At 40.0% G+C, this 17,723-nt stretch overlaps 1 protein-coding gene across 2 annotated transcripts in view; it reads right to left on the bottom strand.

Moving 5' to 3' along the window:
• Positions 1–8,288, bottom strand: part of map2k5 (mitogen-activated protein kinase kinase 5) — a 46,419-nt gene extending 38,131 nt beyond the window's left edge. For both annotated transcript variants that reach the window (XM_049717734.2, XM_049717735.2), the window contains exons 1-8: positions 7,855–8,288; positions 7,708–7,756; positions 7,390–7,457; positions 4,076–4,145; positions 2,922–2,962; positions 1,180–1,253; positions 1,041–1,089; positions 600–664 (exon numbers count right to left, since the gene is read on the bottom strand). In XM_049717734.2, coding sequence (XP_049573691.1) covers positions 600–664; positions 1,041–1,089; positions 1,180–1,253; positions 2,922–2,962; positions 4,076–4,145; positions 7,390–7,457; positions 7,708–7,756; positions 7,855–7,953 — 515 coding nt within the window. In that variant the 5' untranslated portion in view covers positions 7,954–8,288. The remainder of the gene's footprint in view (positions 1–599; positions 665–1,040; positions 1,090–1,179; positions 1,254–2,921; positions 2,963–4,075; positions 4,146–7,389; positions 7,458–7,707; positions 7,757–7,854) is intronic.
• Between the last annotated feature and the right edge of the window lie 9,435 nt (positions 8,289–17,723).

Here is a 17,723-nt window from a genome sequence, read left to right as displayed (position 1 = left end):
TTGGACTGAGACAAGAGAAAATAAATAGACAGCATTGTGGCCTTGCTCGATTGGAAATTTACTGGGTTTGCTGTGGATGTGAGAGAACACTCGGCTGAGTCAAGGTTAGTTGGAGCAGTAATCAATACTTCAATCTCAATAAAACCGCTCAATGTAGGTGGATTGATAGAGGGAGGAAATAAGGGAGGAGTGCAGGAAAGAGAGAAGCAACATTACTGTCATAACTTTAGCTGCTAAAAAATACATCCGTCTCACCATTGAGGACAGAGCTGCAGATCATGGTTGTTAAATAAAGGCCAATTAAGTCAATCTCATTGCCTCAATCGAGTGCATATTGGTTAACTCCGCAACAAAATAAATAACTGACAAAATAGTCATATAATAGCTTGATTGAAGATAAAAAACAAAAACAAAAAAAACGGGGCAACCAAGCATGGTCAAAGAAGTCAGCTGCAGAGTGAAAGGTCCAAACTAGACAAGAAAATCCCCTACCACCATCCCCAATCGTATCATGTCAGAGCATCAGCATGTATCTTTTCAGAGTAAATTCCCAACATTGTGACTTCAGTGCCATGTTGCGTTAGCCAAGAAACACTTACTTGTAAACTGTGCCTCCATTTCCTTGTCCAAGCTGCTCTTGGTATTGGATATCTTGGGCATTTATCTGAAAAGTAACAAGAACAAGATATATCTTAATACAGTAGGTACCGACGCCAAAATGAAATGGAAGAGGCAACAAAAAAAAAAAAAATTGTTCACTGTTGTAATACTATTGTTAATTATGTTCTTCCATTATGTCAACAAAATGGAGACTATGGTCTTATCAGTTTACTTCTAAACCCATCGTCATTTGTCCACATATGCAGAGGAACTTAAAACAAAATAAACGAACCCATTGTTGTAACTTTGTTTGTGAACTGGGTAATCGCAAACTAAGTTTCCAATGTACAGAACATGTTACATACATGGTAAGCAAAAGCCTTGAAGGTCTCTCTGGGACACAAAAAGCAAAGCATTCACTTAAATCAAAACACACTGACCTGTCCGGTTGTCAAGATTCTCTTCAGCTCAGCAGATGATTTCTTTAAACTGAATCACATTCAAAACAGTTGTATTAACACATGCTCTGCAATTTTCCTCTTTATTCCATCTTTCAAATGAACCTTTCCCTGAGCTTACCTGTTGTTGGCCATCGAGTCGGTGACAATGACACCATGCGTGCAGTCATTGGCTGGATTAGGTCTAGTATTAACCTAATTTGCAAAGCAACAGAAGAAAATGGAGCGACAAACAGTTAATACAAAACTTGTGCATAACCTGGCCAAGTTTAGAGTTAAAGTGAATCCATATTTTCGCTGGAACTCACAGAATTAAGTGGCAAAAGACAGTTAAGCGCAATGGTAGTAAAGTGAAATATACGTGTATATGTATATATATGTATATATTTTACACATCACTTCAATTATTATTTCCATCTTGAAAATAGGTCTCATGTCTTATAAGTATTTTTATTCGTGGGGTTTTATGCAGGCATTTCCACTGTTTTAAACGTTTGGAAATCACTGTCTGAATTAGAGGTCACCTACGTACATGTTTGAAACTGAGAGGTACTTGGCGATTTAATTACTGATTTATGTGAGGAGCTACCAGTTTGATACACACCTCTGAAACAAAACATTTCCTCAAATCAACTTTAGTTGTTATGATTGATTGATTGATTGATTGATTGATTGATTGATTGATTGATTGATTGATTGATTGATTGATTGATATCTTTATTTCGAACACATCCAAAACAATAAAATGATTAACAATTTATGATATTCATTTATGAGAAGATACTGATCATGATATTGTTTTTCACAATAATCAGGAAACTAAAATTATCCATAGGCTAAAATGAATTGTATCTCAGCCGCTATGGACATTTCGTAAGGATTACTTTCACAACACCCCTCCAAAATTACAACGTCCCTCAAAAACACAATATCCTGTGGTGCATAATATTTTGAACAGGAGAATATAGATAATTGAGGGATGGGTCTATGAAAAACTGTCTCTCTTTACTGTTTACATTATTTTGAGCTAAAAGAAGGAGGATCCACTTTTACCCAAAGCAGTTCTCAAATGATGGTACATTCAAGGACATACAGTACATATCACATCAATAAGACTGAAGAAAGATAAGAAAGTTAGGACATTCAAAATGTCATGCTTCACTAGGGACATTGTCCCTCAAATCTTTTCATGTGTATCCATGTTTACTCCAAAGACATGAAAGAAAAGACAAGAGACTACTCGGGGAATACTGAAAATGACTCTTTTAATTGAGGTTAAAAGGCGGGTGTATTGGGTCCACTAAAGCGAAGGAATTTTCTCTTTAATTAGTGCCCAGGAAGATCTCATTTAAACAGCACACACGACTCTACTCAGTCAATTACTTTTATATTAACATGAGACAAAAGAGGTGAACGTTTTCCAAAGGTTTGGGGGAAAACATCATCTTGTCATAACGGACCCTTGACCGTCGTAGTGCACTAGCCGGAGTCAGAGCGTTGCTGCAATAGCCCATGCATTCAAGGATGGGGGAAGGAGGATTTATTTTTCAAATGAAGATGTCTATAATATTGATCATTTTGATTGAGGACATGCTATCAATCAACCAGTTGCATTTCCATTCAATAGCAACATGTGCCCAACATGATTTTTAAGGGGCAGTGGAGTGCACTGACAGAAAAGTCCTACAACAGCCCACTCCATACAAAAAAAAAAAAAAAAACGTAGACATGAGTGAGACAGAAGGAAAGGCTTGACTGCAATTGACATTTCAATAAGTGGAACACGGTGTTAGCAATCCATTCACTTCAATACCTCCTCCTCATTCTGTGTAAGGCAGCTGAAACAATTATTGAGATAGGTACCTTCAGGCCATGTATGTTCCGGATCCCCGGAGTCTTGCCGGCTGAAACAGTAATTGACTAGATTGAAGAACACATCACTGGGCCATTTACAAATGCATCACTTCAGTTTTATCAAGAAAAAAATAGAAATGAAATGAGGGACTTGAAATTAGCTAAAGACAAGAAAGTGAGAGGGTTGCTGGCCTCTTGAGACGCCCCGGTGGCTTGGAGGAAGGGAAACAGTTCCGGGCATTGAAATGTACAAGAGAGAAGTGAGAGAAAAAATGAATATCAAAGCACTGAAGGACACAATACAATTCTTTGGCACTAAGCCCTTGGGGCTTGCTTGCGTGGATATATGTATGAGCAAACATGCAGATAGATTGGAAAAGCATTCATACTGAAAACATGATGAAAAATATGGAGAGGCACAGTATACTTTTCCGCTTAGCTATGTCTTTGGGAGTTCTGACTCGGATCAGCTAGCATCAGTTGGTGCAAATACCGTATTTTCCGCACTATAAGGCGCACCTAAAAACCTCCAATTTTCTCAAAAGCCGACAGTGCGCCTTATAATCCGGTGCGCCGTATATATGGACCAATATTGAGCCACTACGGCAGGCGTGTCCAAATATATGGACTTATATATGGAGAAAGTTTTAAAATGCGCCATTCATTGAAGGTGCGCCTTATAATTCGGTGCACCTTATATATGGACAAAGTTTTAAAATGGGCCATTCATTGAAGGTGCACCTTGTAATCCGGTGCGCCTTATAGTGCGGAAAATACGGTAATTTAACAATTATTTTTCATTTTTAAAGATGTAATTTCAATAACCGTTTAGAATTTTGTTTGGAATGACTATTTCTCAATTCTAACAATCTATAAATGTAGCTATTTATCATAACAAGACTAGACTTTTTCTACATTACAAAGTATAGACAAAGTTGAGGTTAGCATTTTGGTTTGGCCTTCAAATTTCTCATGTAGCTCCTTTTCGCAATTAATGGGCCACCCCGGGTTGAGAGGCTACATTGTTACCTCCAGCCACTTTCATCGTTGTTTTGCATAGTACAAAACGCAGCCAGAGCTGAGAAGGTGTCCCATAGCGAACTCATCAATCATAAATATCTTTTTCAAATTCAAATTCATGATGAATAGCAATTACTTCATACCTCGTGGAAATATCTGAAGAGGCTCTGGAAGCTGTCCATTCATGCGTTGTTCATTCATTGTACTGCAGTACTAAAGGTGAAAATAAAACTCACTGTTACAAGCTTTATCTTTCACCAAGAAGACTATCTCAAAGTGTGCTAAAATGACATAAACATTAAAAAAACGGGTGACATTCGCTTCAGTGGATTCAAATAATGCAAAAATGCTCAATCGCCAGCCAATGAGTTTCCAAAATGTGCGCACGCTGTGTTGAAATCTGTTGTCGATGAGGACTAATGCCCCGTGGGCTTGTTGTGAAGGAGTGTAGTATTACCCTTTTCTCCTCCAGGTCAACAGCTCACCAAACACTCATATCCTACAGGACTAACACGTGTAGACACACACGGGAGCCTCTCAGACACTTGCCAAGCCATTGCAATAATTGATGTTTCAGTTAACCAAACCATCTGTTAAAGCGCGGGTGTATGTTTTTGTGAGTTTGTCTGCATGTGTGTGCATCTTCCTCCTTTTTTGGAGGAGCCTTCAAATCAACAACAATTAACACGATGACCTTGCCGCCGCTACGGTTGCAAAAACGTACAAATCGGTGTAGCTTTTACGTACAGGTGTTAATTGTATCTTTTCATTTACACTCCGGCATGAAGCCTCAAGTCATTACGCAGATATGTAAATGCCTTTTCTCATTGCGGGGGAGGGATGGAGGACGGCTTGGATAGAAATGGATCAGAATGGCTACTCAAGTGGCACAGCTGTTATTAAACGGCCTATTTATCACTGTCACATCCCTCCTCGCTTCTAGCTCTCCGCTCTTGCCCTCCGGCATTCTCACTCGTCCACTTCTGAACAATGGGCCTAATACCAAAAACATGTCGCACGTGTTGTGAGGGCGCTCTTCGCGTACCTTTAATTTTCCGCTCAGCTAGCTTATTGATTAAGCTGGCAATTACCGCCAAATCTGTGGAAGGTGTGTTATTAAAAGACATTCTCCATTGTTGGCCAATAACTAAACTGTGTCCAATCCCAAATACAATCGCTCAGCCTAAAGGGACAAGAGCAGGGAGAGGGTCTCATCATCATTAGCAGGCTGAGGGGCGATGGGAGCAGGAATGGTGGAATTAGAGCCATTACCTCCAGGGGGAGCTGATTGAGGAACAGATGAGGTCACATGTTTTTTTAGCACCTGACAGAGGCCAGTCTTTAACTTTGAACAGGGGCATCTGTCTTTCAAGGTGTCCAATAATGATTAGGGATGCCTGCAAGACTAGTGGGTCTCACAGGAGCATGTAGCAATCAGTGTTTTCACTGATGGCCAGACTTTTCACAGTAAATGTCCTCTGCAGACTCATGTTAATTAACTGCTGAATTTGAGCATTCATTTTATTCAGCAATGAGAGGAAGGGAATTATTAAGTAGAGACAAAAATAATACGGTGAGATAAAGATTAGCGATGCATACAAACTGATACATTGAACTTTATGTCGAGGCATAAAATCAGCTGCCCACAATGAAATCAAATGAAATTAATAAATCCCAAAACAAATAGCAAGCGACTATGGCAAATCTCCAGGACTCACTCGAAAAAGACATGATGGGAATTCATGTAGTGTACATTCGACTTTCCAGGTGGTCAGCAGCTTTTCACAAACATGCTTGTCCCGATGGGACAAGGAAACCATTACGGAGCTGCTGTATTTGTTTGCGAAATATTTATTCTGCAAATGACTTGAATGTTGTGGACAAAGCAATGCTGGGATAGAGATTTTTAATGGTGAGTATAGCATTACACACTTTGGAATTAGATCTTCTGATCTAGTAACTTTTGTCAGCAGTATTGTCAAGGAACACCAGTAAGTCTGATCAACTGCAGTTGTCGCCGTTATACATGTTTCCGCAGTGTGCTTTGCTTCATGACTTGTTCCTTACCCTCACCGTACATTACTCGTCCCATCTTCCTGAAACAAGTTGGGTCCTGCGGAAATCTGAGTTGATGGGGGGGTAAAAGACATCTACAGATGAACGCAGATTTGGAGCAGCCCGAGGGGGTGGGGGTTTCGTGTGTGCTTCTTAATGAGGCGAATCTTTAAGTACTGAATAATAAATAATCAAAAATCGACAGCCATTTATCTGTCAGTATGTCCTCTTTGTAGAGAGACCCATCACACATCATTACACGTGCTGTCCGCCTCATGAACACTAACCAGTGTGTGCGCATGTGCCTGTGTTGTCGGATCATCGCATAAAAAAAATTGATAAGACACTGTACACGACCAAAGAAATGTTGGACACTGATATTCGAGTAAACACAAACATAAGTAAAATAGACTGTTTTTCCATGACATGACACACCTCTCTCTAAGCCGACATATGCACAATGGCTCTAAAATCTCTTTTTTTAAAATTTGCCATGATGCAGCGGCTTGCGTGTGTCTGTGATAAAAAAACAACAACACTTAGTCTAGCCAGCCCATGCGTGTGATTGCCTTTCACTGTGTTGTTTTCATACTGAAAACAATGAGAAAATAATTCCACTCATGTCTGCTTCATAGCGGAACGTAAAACTGCTTGTCGTGATTTTGAAACATAGTGGTAAAAGTTGCTAACTTAATGACAGTGACTGTGCTTTTGTCTTCTCTATTTGCACTCAGCGAGGACACACTTTGTAAAACATAAGCTGCTTTTGAAAGGAATGCAAATGTATCAATATAATGTATTGATCAGCCCTAGATGAAATCACGCAATGAAGCCAGTATCAATGCCTAACGTGCTCACAGCCTCTTCAGAGAGGTACAATCGGTTGTGCAGACAAAAATTACATCAAGAGGTTATCGGTGAACAATGATGTCAAGTGGCAGCTAACAACCAGTTGACAAACCTTCCTATCTTTTTCTAGCAAGTTGCCAGATGTTAGCACGAGGTCTACAAGAATAAAACAAGATAATGCCCCAGCGCTCCACAATTGGGTCACTTTGACATGCTGGTAATTCTGCTGAACTCATCTCATCTTTTGCACAATTTTCAAGACAGCAACAATGCATATTTTGCTTTACTTTGATATGGGACATTAATACACTGTACTGTGTCGTAACCAGTCATGTGACAGCGCCACGCATTTAGTAACTTCTTATTTTCTGTGCGAACAATCTGTGAGAATGTAATTCTATTTCTAGTACCCAGTTATAAGAAACTGCATTACAATCCAATAGGCACCCTTATGTTTTCCCATAATTAAAAAAAATCTGAAAATACAACCAATACCTCATTATTTTATGCCACAATGAGAAACAAACGGAAATTTAATCATTGCCGTACTTACATATGACAACATGGCTTTGAGCTCTTCATCACTTCTCACAGTGATTCTGTCACCAACTTCATCTTCATCTAAATGATAAATACACAGTTAGTTTAAACTTTTGAAAATAAAACTAATGCAACCAGATGTACACATCAACAAGATGAATGTGTTATTAAATCAATTATGTTATTAAAGAATGTAATTCAACAGGAAGTGATCCGAGCATAATGAAAAAGGAATTTGTATTGAGGGCAACGCAGGAGAAAGCTCTCTGCTCTTAATATTAAAAACAACAGTATTCAAACACTGGAAAAGTTTCAAATACTGTACACTTACATTCAAATGCAGTGACGGTGGCTTCGGGCATAACATCCCTGATAGCGACCTATAACAGAATATACGATTGAACTTTAATGAAACAAATCAAATAACTAACACTGATTTCACAGCTACTTATAGCAGCAAAAGCATCGCTGGACTTACCAGCAAGTCACTGAAGTTTAGCAGTGATGGACAGTCGACAGAAGAATCCATGTCCCCTAACGGAGTTTTTATTCGGATTACAATTGCCTCGGTGTCCATTATGAAGATGCTACTAAAGCAGATTGTTAATAGAAGGACGAGAAAATAAGCTTCATAACAACATTTATCCAAGCTAACGAGCTAATTTCCTGTTGACGTATGCTAACACACGTTAGCATCCCTTTCAGTCCATATGCTTGTATTAAGTCATGCACACACTTAAAGGACGGTAACAGTAACTGTGTGAGAGTCAGAATCATGTCATAATTGTTTCACGAGCCAAAAGAACTCCAAAAACCGTTCTGCTAAAGTTTTAGCGTGTTATATTGTGGATGCTTGGCTATGAATGTGTTTGAAAGGAAATCACAAGTGTCCCAGTAATAGCACAGAATTGACATCCGTTCAGTTCGTTTCAAATTAAAAGAGAAAGTAGACAAATGTGCTTTTGGTCTGAAGCAGGTTCTTCAAATATTCAATTACTCTTTGAATCAGATCAGACAAATCACTGCAGTCTCAGTTAGCTGACTCATTATGATTCATCGTCAAATGTTAACATTGCACGTTATTGTAAAAAAATATTTTGAGGCACGAGAGGGGGATTCAATTAATGCAATTGAACTATTATACTTGCTGTGATCATATGCAGCATAGTGGAAAGAGTGCCTCAAAGCTTTCAGGGCGAATGTAAACAATAGCTGATTCTGATCAATTTTATTTTGTTTTGGGTCAGCACAACTAATTTTGGCCTCCAGCGAAACCTTCATCATAATTCCCCTTGACTTTATTTATTTATTGTTGTGTTATTTATTCATTATTTATTCAGCACGCTTTTGTTATACTTGTTACTTGTTTGTCTGTTGTGAGCCATGTCTTGTCACCGTGGGATAGGGGGGAACGAAATTTCGGTTTCTTTGTGTGTCTTTGGCATGTGGAGAAATTGACAATAAAGCTGACTTTGACTTTGACTTTGACTTATATAAATAAATGAATATCTTCAAAGTATGTCATTCATTTCACCAGATAACTTCATGCAGTCAGTAAATCACATTGAGTTATGTGAAATTATTTTTGAATAAATAAATAAATGTAATAAACAAACAAATAAATAAATAAATAAATAAATAAATAAATAAATAAATAAATAAATAAATAAATAAATAAATAAATAGAGCTAGTATATATATGTTTTTAATCTTGTAAATGGTATTTTGCCATTCACAGTCTGTATAGCCATTGTCGAGTGCTGTGATACCGAAGTCCATTGGCGAACATGTGGTTCTTTTTTCTTTTCAACTTTGCAACTCAGGGGCGTTCTAGTGCACTTTTACTAGTCTGAAGTCGAAAAAGTCTAACTTTCCAACTTCACATCATAATGTTGCATTACAGTCACGTCATCAGTGTGAATATTTGTAAGGACTTTCTAATTTGATTCAACACAATAATTTATCGACCATCATTTGGCGGACCACAAGTTACGCCCCGTGGGTCACCGGGAGTCCGGAGACCCCAGTTTGAGAAGATACTGGACTTGGGACCAGGTGTCAGGTTCAACACCTGGCGTAGAAGTAATATGACCCAAGCATGGCTGTTGGGATTGGTTGCTGTGGAGGCGTCGGGTTGCTTCCACAGCTCTGCCAAAGTGCCCTTGCGCACGGCTTGTCACCTTTCTTGCACGGAGCATCACTGTTTATGACTTGGCCATTAGTGCATTAGTACAGTATTGTGCTTCCTGGGCCAACTTTCACGATGAAGATCCATTGAGCATGCCAAAATGGTTGCATGTCTAATTGCAGCATGAGTAAAAGATGGGAGACTCTCAAGTGCGTTGATTAGTGCCTCCACAAGCAGTGGCCTCAGATGAAGAGCAGAGGATCTATTTGGCCCATTTGTCAAACACGTTCTCCCAGGGCTTGACGTTAGGACCTTCTGCTTTTAGGGGCAAGCAGGATGACGCTCAGTCAGCAATCTACATTATCAGAAATCAAACTCCTGACTTTGCTTGGATGAGAAAGTGGAAGAGGAAGGCCAGCATTCACTGTCTGGTAATTAAAAGTCATTTTATCGGACCTCCTCTCTTGGCTGTTACCTCTTTTCTTCGTATTGACAAGCTGCTTAGCACAAACAGAGCCCAGTTTGACTCTAAATATATGAGGCGGACTTTATTTAACCAGGATTAAGTGGAGACCAGAAGGAAACGTGCAGTATTGTGTACTACGCCTTGTTTTTAATTGCCTGCGCTTCCTTTTCTTGTTGATGTGATCATTATTTCATTAATCATGTGTATTTGTTAGATTGTTTTGTTCATCGATTGAAGAGCCAACTTGAGCTCTGTCTTCTTTCACTGCAATGCTGATCTAGGAGATCTCCAAACACTATTCATCTTCTGCTTTTAAGCACTGATTGCTCTTCCAGTTATTGACAGCTACATCAATCGGGTGTGTCCCTCAACATAAATATTAATTATTCAAAGTCAACATGCACGTGCGTGCTTGCGGTTACTTACCTCGTTGGCAGTAACAGTGAGGAAGTTGTCAGTGACTCAGAGGAACTGCTGTGAATTCAACAGCGCTAACTCTCTTGTCCAAACTCTGTGATCCAGATGCGTACCCTCCTAAAATGGAGATGCGTCTCCTCAGCCTTGAAGCCCGAAGCCTGTTGTTTATTGACGTTGTTTGAGCAGCCACTCAGATCGATACCATCTCCCTCAGATGGGCCTTCAACACGAACACTCCAAATTGAGGTCAGGGTATATAGAGGGTTATGGCACGCCGTCAGCCATGAATCGCCACCGTGGCTGACATCATTTGTTACACCTTCCTGTAAAGTTCATCTCAAAGTTGACATGTGATGAACAGGGCTGGTTTTAATGATTTGAAGGCAATGCGCAAAGGCCATTTTCAGGTCCTTCTCTATTTCACTTAAAATAATCCAAGTCACAAAATATATTCAGAGGCAGCTACTAAATAAAAAGTCTAAATATAGAGCACATTAGTCAATTGAAAGATAATATAGGGGGAAAGAATGACGGTATATTATCACATAACAGCGAAAACATGTTAATGACCTTCAGGTCAAAAGCAGCATAAGCGAAAGTGTATCAGAGTGGGAAAGCCCCAATAAATGGAGCTGATGTTTAAAGAATGATTGTGTAGAAGTATGCTTTAGCTGCTCTTACTCTTGTTTGAGATTCACCTCTTCGCCCCCCCCCCTTTTACGGCTACGTGTTCTCTCTGTTGTTTCTAATAAAGAGGAAATATTGGTGCCTTTCTGACCTGCTCATAGGGGCCATAGCAAGATTTATGAGCTGTGTCCTCTCCATAGAGGCTGCTTTCCAACTGTGTCTAACATAAATAACAACACCACAGCTCCACTGGCTCTATTTTTTTTTTTTTGCCACTAAAGTGACTTTACTGAATGCTGAATGTGTAGTTTTCGCCACATGATACGATGACTGGAACAAATTGGTGAAAGGTATGAAAAGTATCAGATTGAGTCTTGACTAGTGGTGGGCGATATTGACTATTTTGGTATCGATCCGACACGAGTAAATATTCCCCGAAATCGATACGGATTAAGGTAGCAGCATCAAATTGTCAATTATTATTTTTGTGATATTTGAATAATTAAACTGTTAAACGCTAAGGCATAAATCAGAATAAAGATTATTGGTTGATATAAAATTCTACTACTATTTTATACTTGTCCGTGTCTGGACTTTTTTTCCTTAAATCAAGTGCTCAAAAGGATGAGTGGAAAACATTTTTGAAAACTTTGTCCATATATAAGGTGCACCGGATTATAAGGCGCACCTTCAATGAATGGCCCATTTTAAAACTTTGTCCATATATAAGATATATACATTTGGCCCACGGGCCGGTCTTTGGACACACCTGCTGTAGTGGCTCAATATTGGTCCATATATAAGGCGCACCTGATTATAAGGCGCACTGTCGGCTATTGAGAAAATTGGAGGTTTTTAGGTGCACCTTATAGTGCGGAAAATACGCTACATTAAATTCCTCTTCTGCTAACTGTCTGAACAGAAAACGAACATTTCAATGTTTAATGTCATGACATGACAGAATTGAGCTGCAATAGTGTGAGTTGACAGTGAATGTGCAGTAAATGCACATCATGGGTGCAGCTTCTATTTCAGTACACAGTGTCAGGTGACCGGTTTGTTAGCTGAAATATTCATTGAACACATCAACGGAAAGTCTGGCTGCCTTTACAGCAGACAACCGCATGTCAATAATTGATAGGGAATAAGGAACGGGTCACAGTGGTGGAGGTGGCTTGCTGGTCCTTCTCCTGCAGTAAGTGATGCTTTTGACCTTTGGTCAATGTACCTTTTTCAATTTGGCCTGGTAATAAAGTTTAAGTGATGGTAAATGATATCAAAAACAGTAACTCCTTAGTCATGTCATTGGTTGGATTTTCGCTTTTAAAATATATAATTAGAAAGTGTGAACACATGATCATTACTGTTCGCTGATCAAATTTCTATAAGCATGCTGAAATGCTTGCCGACATAAGAGGTTTATAATTCATATTCATGATTTTGTTTTGTGGCAAAATTCTCACCAGCCTAAACATGAAAAAAGTGATTAATTAGAAAATATGTAAAATATATACACCCATTTTACACTATTGTTATTTTCGCCCAAAATACTATATTTATGTACGTTGAAACCTGCTGGACGGGTGATTTAACTAAAATGTCACATGAGGGAAGTTTTCAGATGTTTTACTTTGCAACAAACTCTTCAAGGACATGCCAAACTGTATTGTATTTGTGCTCTACACATTCACATTCATGATAGAGCTTTATGAATGTGTGATAAATAATAACAGAAATATTTGTCTGATTCAGCGTGTGTGCGTGTCTGTATGTGCGTTTGTGTGTGTGTGTGTGTGTGTGTGTGTGTGTGTGTGTGTGTGTGTGTGTGTGTGTGTGTGTGTGTGTGTGTGTGTGTGTGTGTGTGTGTGTGTCTGGTTCATTGTGGGATATAACAAAGCACTGCAAAGACAACCTCCAGGGGTCTACCTGGACGTGGCAGCCCCCGCTTTTTCATTAAAATCTGCCGTCGTGCAGCTGTGGCTCTGTTACACAATGTGACAGAACCACACAAGGGCACCCGTTTCAACCTGGACCCAACCTTCAAATTTTCTAGAACAGATCTTCTCCATCTCATGTTTGAATTCAAATAGATGCAGAGCATTTTTGTGTGCGTGTGCGTGTGCGTGCGTGTGTGCGTGCGTTGGACAGTAGTGACCTTGCAGCGTTGTTCCCTTAAGCTACCCTTGTTGAAGTGTCTTGGAATGAGTGGAAAAGTGTCACATTTGGTCAATTGTAAAATAAAAATCCAGAAAGAAAACACTAATTGTTCCACATTTCATGGGTAGTGCACATGGCGTAAATTCAGAATTAGTACATTCCCCGGGCAGTCATTATTATTTTGTTAAGAATGTGAGAGCCGCAGAGGTACTGAGGTGAGGTCATTTAAGTGAATGAGAGCAGCCTGCACTGCTGAGACATGAGAGGAAAGTTGCTGCAATGTAATTACAGGTCATAAGTTGAACACCTCCAAACCACAGCAGTCACACACACAAAACAGAAACTGTCAAACACTGTGACACACACACACACATACACACACATTTGGTTGATGTTGGTCTGCAACATTTTAGATGTGACCTAGTCTTGACTACTATACTGTATTTCAGGTAGTCCATGAGACACTACCGCTTAATGGTAGCATATAGAACTACAAAATAAATAATACGTAATTATGAAAGCTCATCTTGCAACTGCATTAAGATACTTTAGATATGTGTCATGGGTCAATTCATTTCCAGTTCCATGCCCAATATTTTTCAACTTTCATTTATTATTTAGAGATAACCTCTACCTGGTTAAGTGGTGTAATTGGTTCCAAATGATTGTGGCGTGGCAGCTGGCCCCCTTCGCTTGAGTCATTTGTTATTACCTCTTGGCTCTCCTGATGCACTGTGCAATTGTGGAGCTCCTCCGGGGTCGAGGGTCAAGCCTTTAAAAGGGAATTACTTCACTGACACAATAAGACATGACAGTTTATTTGACGTCCTACCACCACTTCACTCCTTTCCTATATCTAGCTGCAAGTGCATCCCTAACTGCTCTCCTGGGAGCACTACGTGTGTCTATCAGATACATTCTGGTGTGTGTGTGTGTGTGTGTGTGTGTGTGTGTGTGTGTGTGTGTGTGTGTGTGTGTGTGTGTGTGTGTGTGCGCATGTGCGTGTGTGTGTGTGTGTGTGTGTGTGTGCGTGCGTGCGTGCGTGCGTGTGTGCGTGCGTGCGTGCGTGCGTGCGTGCGTGCGTGCGTGTGTGTGTGTGTGTGTGTGTGTGTGTGTGTGTGTGTGTGTGTATCAGTGTTCACGTTCATGTCTTTCTCATACACACTAAAAAATATTGGATTGTTTCCTAAACTCAGATGTTGTGAGTAGGTTGAGTTACATTAAACTGAGGTTAGGATAATTGTTTGACAAATTCGTACGGATTGAATTGAAGACTGGATTTGGGTGGGATGAAAAGATGAAGCTGGTTGCCATTTTGGTGTTCACTGAAGTTGAAGTAAATTTAACATTAATAAACACCATTGGTGGTGGCTGAATGGTGGAAATCGCCGTCACTGCAAACACAAGTATGATCTTGGGTCTCTTGGTCCCAAGCCTGAATTGAAAATATGGCAAATATATTACAAGCTTAACAATACTGGGTTAAAAATTGCATCTGCCCACTAACGGGTCAATTTGACCCAAATTGGGTTGTTTTTGACCCAGCAGTTTTAAGAGTGTGTGGTGACTCCGAGTTGTAGCTTCTTCTTAGATAATATTGGTCGTAAAATTAGCATTGTTTTTAACCACAGCCAAAGGCTACTGACGACCTGGTAATCGATTTCTTGGTAGCTTCAATTTACCATTATTAGTCGTTGGAACAGAATCGTGACTCAATGTGCTATGTCAAATCTACAAGCCAACACATTTTTCCACACACACACTATTCCACAAACGAAACATTAATCGTAACAATGTGTTTCGACTAGTGGCATTGTTTGTGTGTGTGTATGTGTGTGTGGAACAAGGTGAGAGTGAATGATTGATACCAGGCATGTGTGTGTGTGTGTCATACCCAGGGGGATTCGGATAGGCCGCACAACCAGTTTGGCAGGTCATTATCACTGTGTGACACAGCAGCCGCATGACGACTTCTTCCTCTGAGACAAGAAAAATAACATGCGCGTCTTTCCCTGGGTCATTGACGAATGCCTATCCGAGCCAATCAATTGAGCAATCAATTGAGGGCCAACTGGCAATTCCCTGCCATCAATATGGTCCTTGTTGCGTGGCTCCAGAAGTGCCACAATGGCTGTGGCACTTAATGAAGTTGTTAATTGCTGTGTTAAGCATTCTGAGGTACCCTCCCAAGACAGTAATGGGGAGTGGCTGAACAATTTGGCCATCAGCAGCACTCTGCTGAATTTAATCATGAAGAAAGTGATCACAGTTGGCCATCGCGGTGATGGCAAAGGCCAAAATGTGCACAGCCTTTGTCCTCAGCCTTATATTGGTGTGTGTGTGTGTGTGTGTGTGTCCTTTGCGTGATTAGTTGTGTCGTGGTCCACATACTGCAGCTGACTTTTTAGATCAATTCAATGTTTTTGACTGTGAACCATTGCATAAAGACTGTCTTTGACACTGTTCCAGCCAGTACATTAAAAAGTGATGTTAGAGGGAATTTAACAACAGTAATAAAATCTTATTTTGTGAGCTGTTGAACAACAATTGAAAAGGAAAAATGTAAACTGTTAGATGTGTATAAGAAAATAATACTTTACAGAGCATACTAAGAGATATTTGCACATTTGTCGCGCTCATGAATTGTATCAAGAAAATACCGTTCAGAATGATGAGTGCAATTATAGACCGCTACAACAATAATCACAGTAGTAAAGCGGAATTTTGGATACAGCACTTGTATTGGATCTCATTGCAGATGTTTATGTCATTAAGTGCATAGACAGCATCTGAGCAATAACAATAATTGCCATTGTATATTCCCATCACATCATTTGTTGATTAATCCCATTCAATTTCCTTGAAAACTCAAAACTGTGAATGGAAAAAGCGCTCTCTGCTTTGCCGCGTAATTACAGAGAGGCAATTAGAGGCCAAAATGATATCACGTCCAAGATCATTTAACTCACACATATGCAAATTTTGTCAAGGCACAAGCAATTCATCCCGAGAGCTGCAAAAGTAGCGCTGCTCGCAGTGCTTTGATAAGAAGTGTGATGGAGCAGGGAAAGTGGAAGTCAGACAAACAACCGCCACCGCTGCTCTAGGCACTGTGAACAGGCTTGCCAATGATTAAAACAGCAAGGTGTGCAATAAAGAGCACGGCAAAGTGTTGCCTTCCATATGGGCCCGCGCACCCCAAGGCTGAGGCCACCTATTGAGCCCCTGTGTGTGCCACTGTCCCCCCTTTTTTTGCCTCCCCTTCTTTTTCCCCTCCATCCCCAGATGGTAGAAACAATTCTCCAGCCCTCTGCCTCTTTCTGCCTCGACACACCACTCTGCAATCACAGTGGAGCCTGGCTCCAATTCAACCATTTACTCCAGTAATTAACAACACCCATACCCCCAACAATTGCAGCCACAAGGCTGCCGTGCTCCAACACGAAGAAACACGCTTGCACGGCTTTAACAACATTGTGTGTGGAAAGGCAAAGCGAGTAGGGCAAAAATGAAAGAAATAAAAATGAAAACATTATTAAGCGTAAAGGTGAGGACGACACGTTGGCACTGCAGCAATGATTATCTCATAATTAGAGGAGACAAAGCGCTCTCTCTATCTAGTGGCAAAACACTGTAATTACTGCGCTGACAGAAAATCAAAGGCTACTTTGTAAGCAGCGTGTAAAATTAACATTTTGGGCCCTCTAGCTGTATGTCCTGATTAGAAACATATTAAATCAATGCATCGCTAACTGCTGTGCATAAATACGTCCCCTCTTGAAGGAGGCTATAATTGCGAGAGTAGAAATATCGGGTTCCAATTTCACAAGGATATGGCTTTTATAGTAATTTATTGTAATGACACTATTAGGTACTAAATATACGCTTCTATGGAATGATGATCAAAGCGTGTTTAGCTTGGACTGTTGGAGCATCCTTCACCTAATGAGTAACTCACAAGCAACCCTGTGCATTGGTGTCACTAAATCCACTTATATTACAAACCATCTGCTTGCTTTACTGTGTGCTATTTTCATCACAGTAGTCATGAAGTGCACAGTGTTGGTCCAAGCCGTCTTCTGTTACTTTGTAAGGCACAACCTTTATTTCATTGATTGGACCGTAACACATTTTCCCAAAAACTAAATGCCTAGGGGAGATTTCAAGTGTGTTTTCCACTTTCTTTGTAAATTAGGGAAACATGATTATTGCTGCATGAGAAAGTACTTTCCAGAAATACCTACACCTCCTTTGGAGTTGTTGTCGGCCTCACAGTTTTCTTATCGTCTTCAATTTTGGACGGGCATATACTTTTCTTGGTCATGACGCATGACTTGACTTTTGTCGCTGTGTTCTGTAGTATTTTCATTGCTTTGGAAATTATTTTGCACTCGTCTCCTGAATGACAAAGAAAAATAACATTGCTGTGATGCAGTGGACACTCTTTGGGGACCTTAGGTTGAGTTGTCAAGGCTACAAGAATGGCTGAACCTTATTTGACTTTATTTAGAGGTGATTTAAATGCTGGAAAGGGTGTGCTGCCTAACATCTA

This window comes from Syngnathus scovelli, chromosome 4 (assembly GCF_024217435.2).
Source record: "Syngnathus scovelli strain Florida chromosome 4, RoL_Ssco_1.2, whole genome shotgun sequence".
Classification (NCBI taxonomy): domain Eukaryota; kingdom Metazoa; phylum Chordata; class Actinopteri; order Syngnathiformes; family Syngnathidae; genus Syngnathus; species Syngnathus scovelli.
Note: the sequence above shows the minus strand (reverse complement) of the source record. Positions and strands in the feature narration are given on the sequence as shown.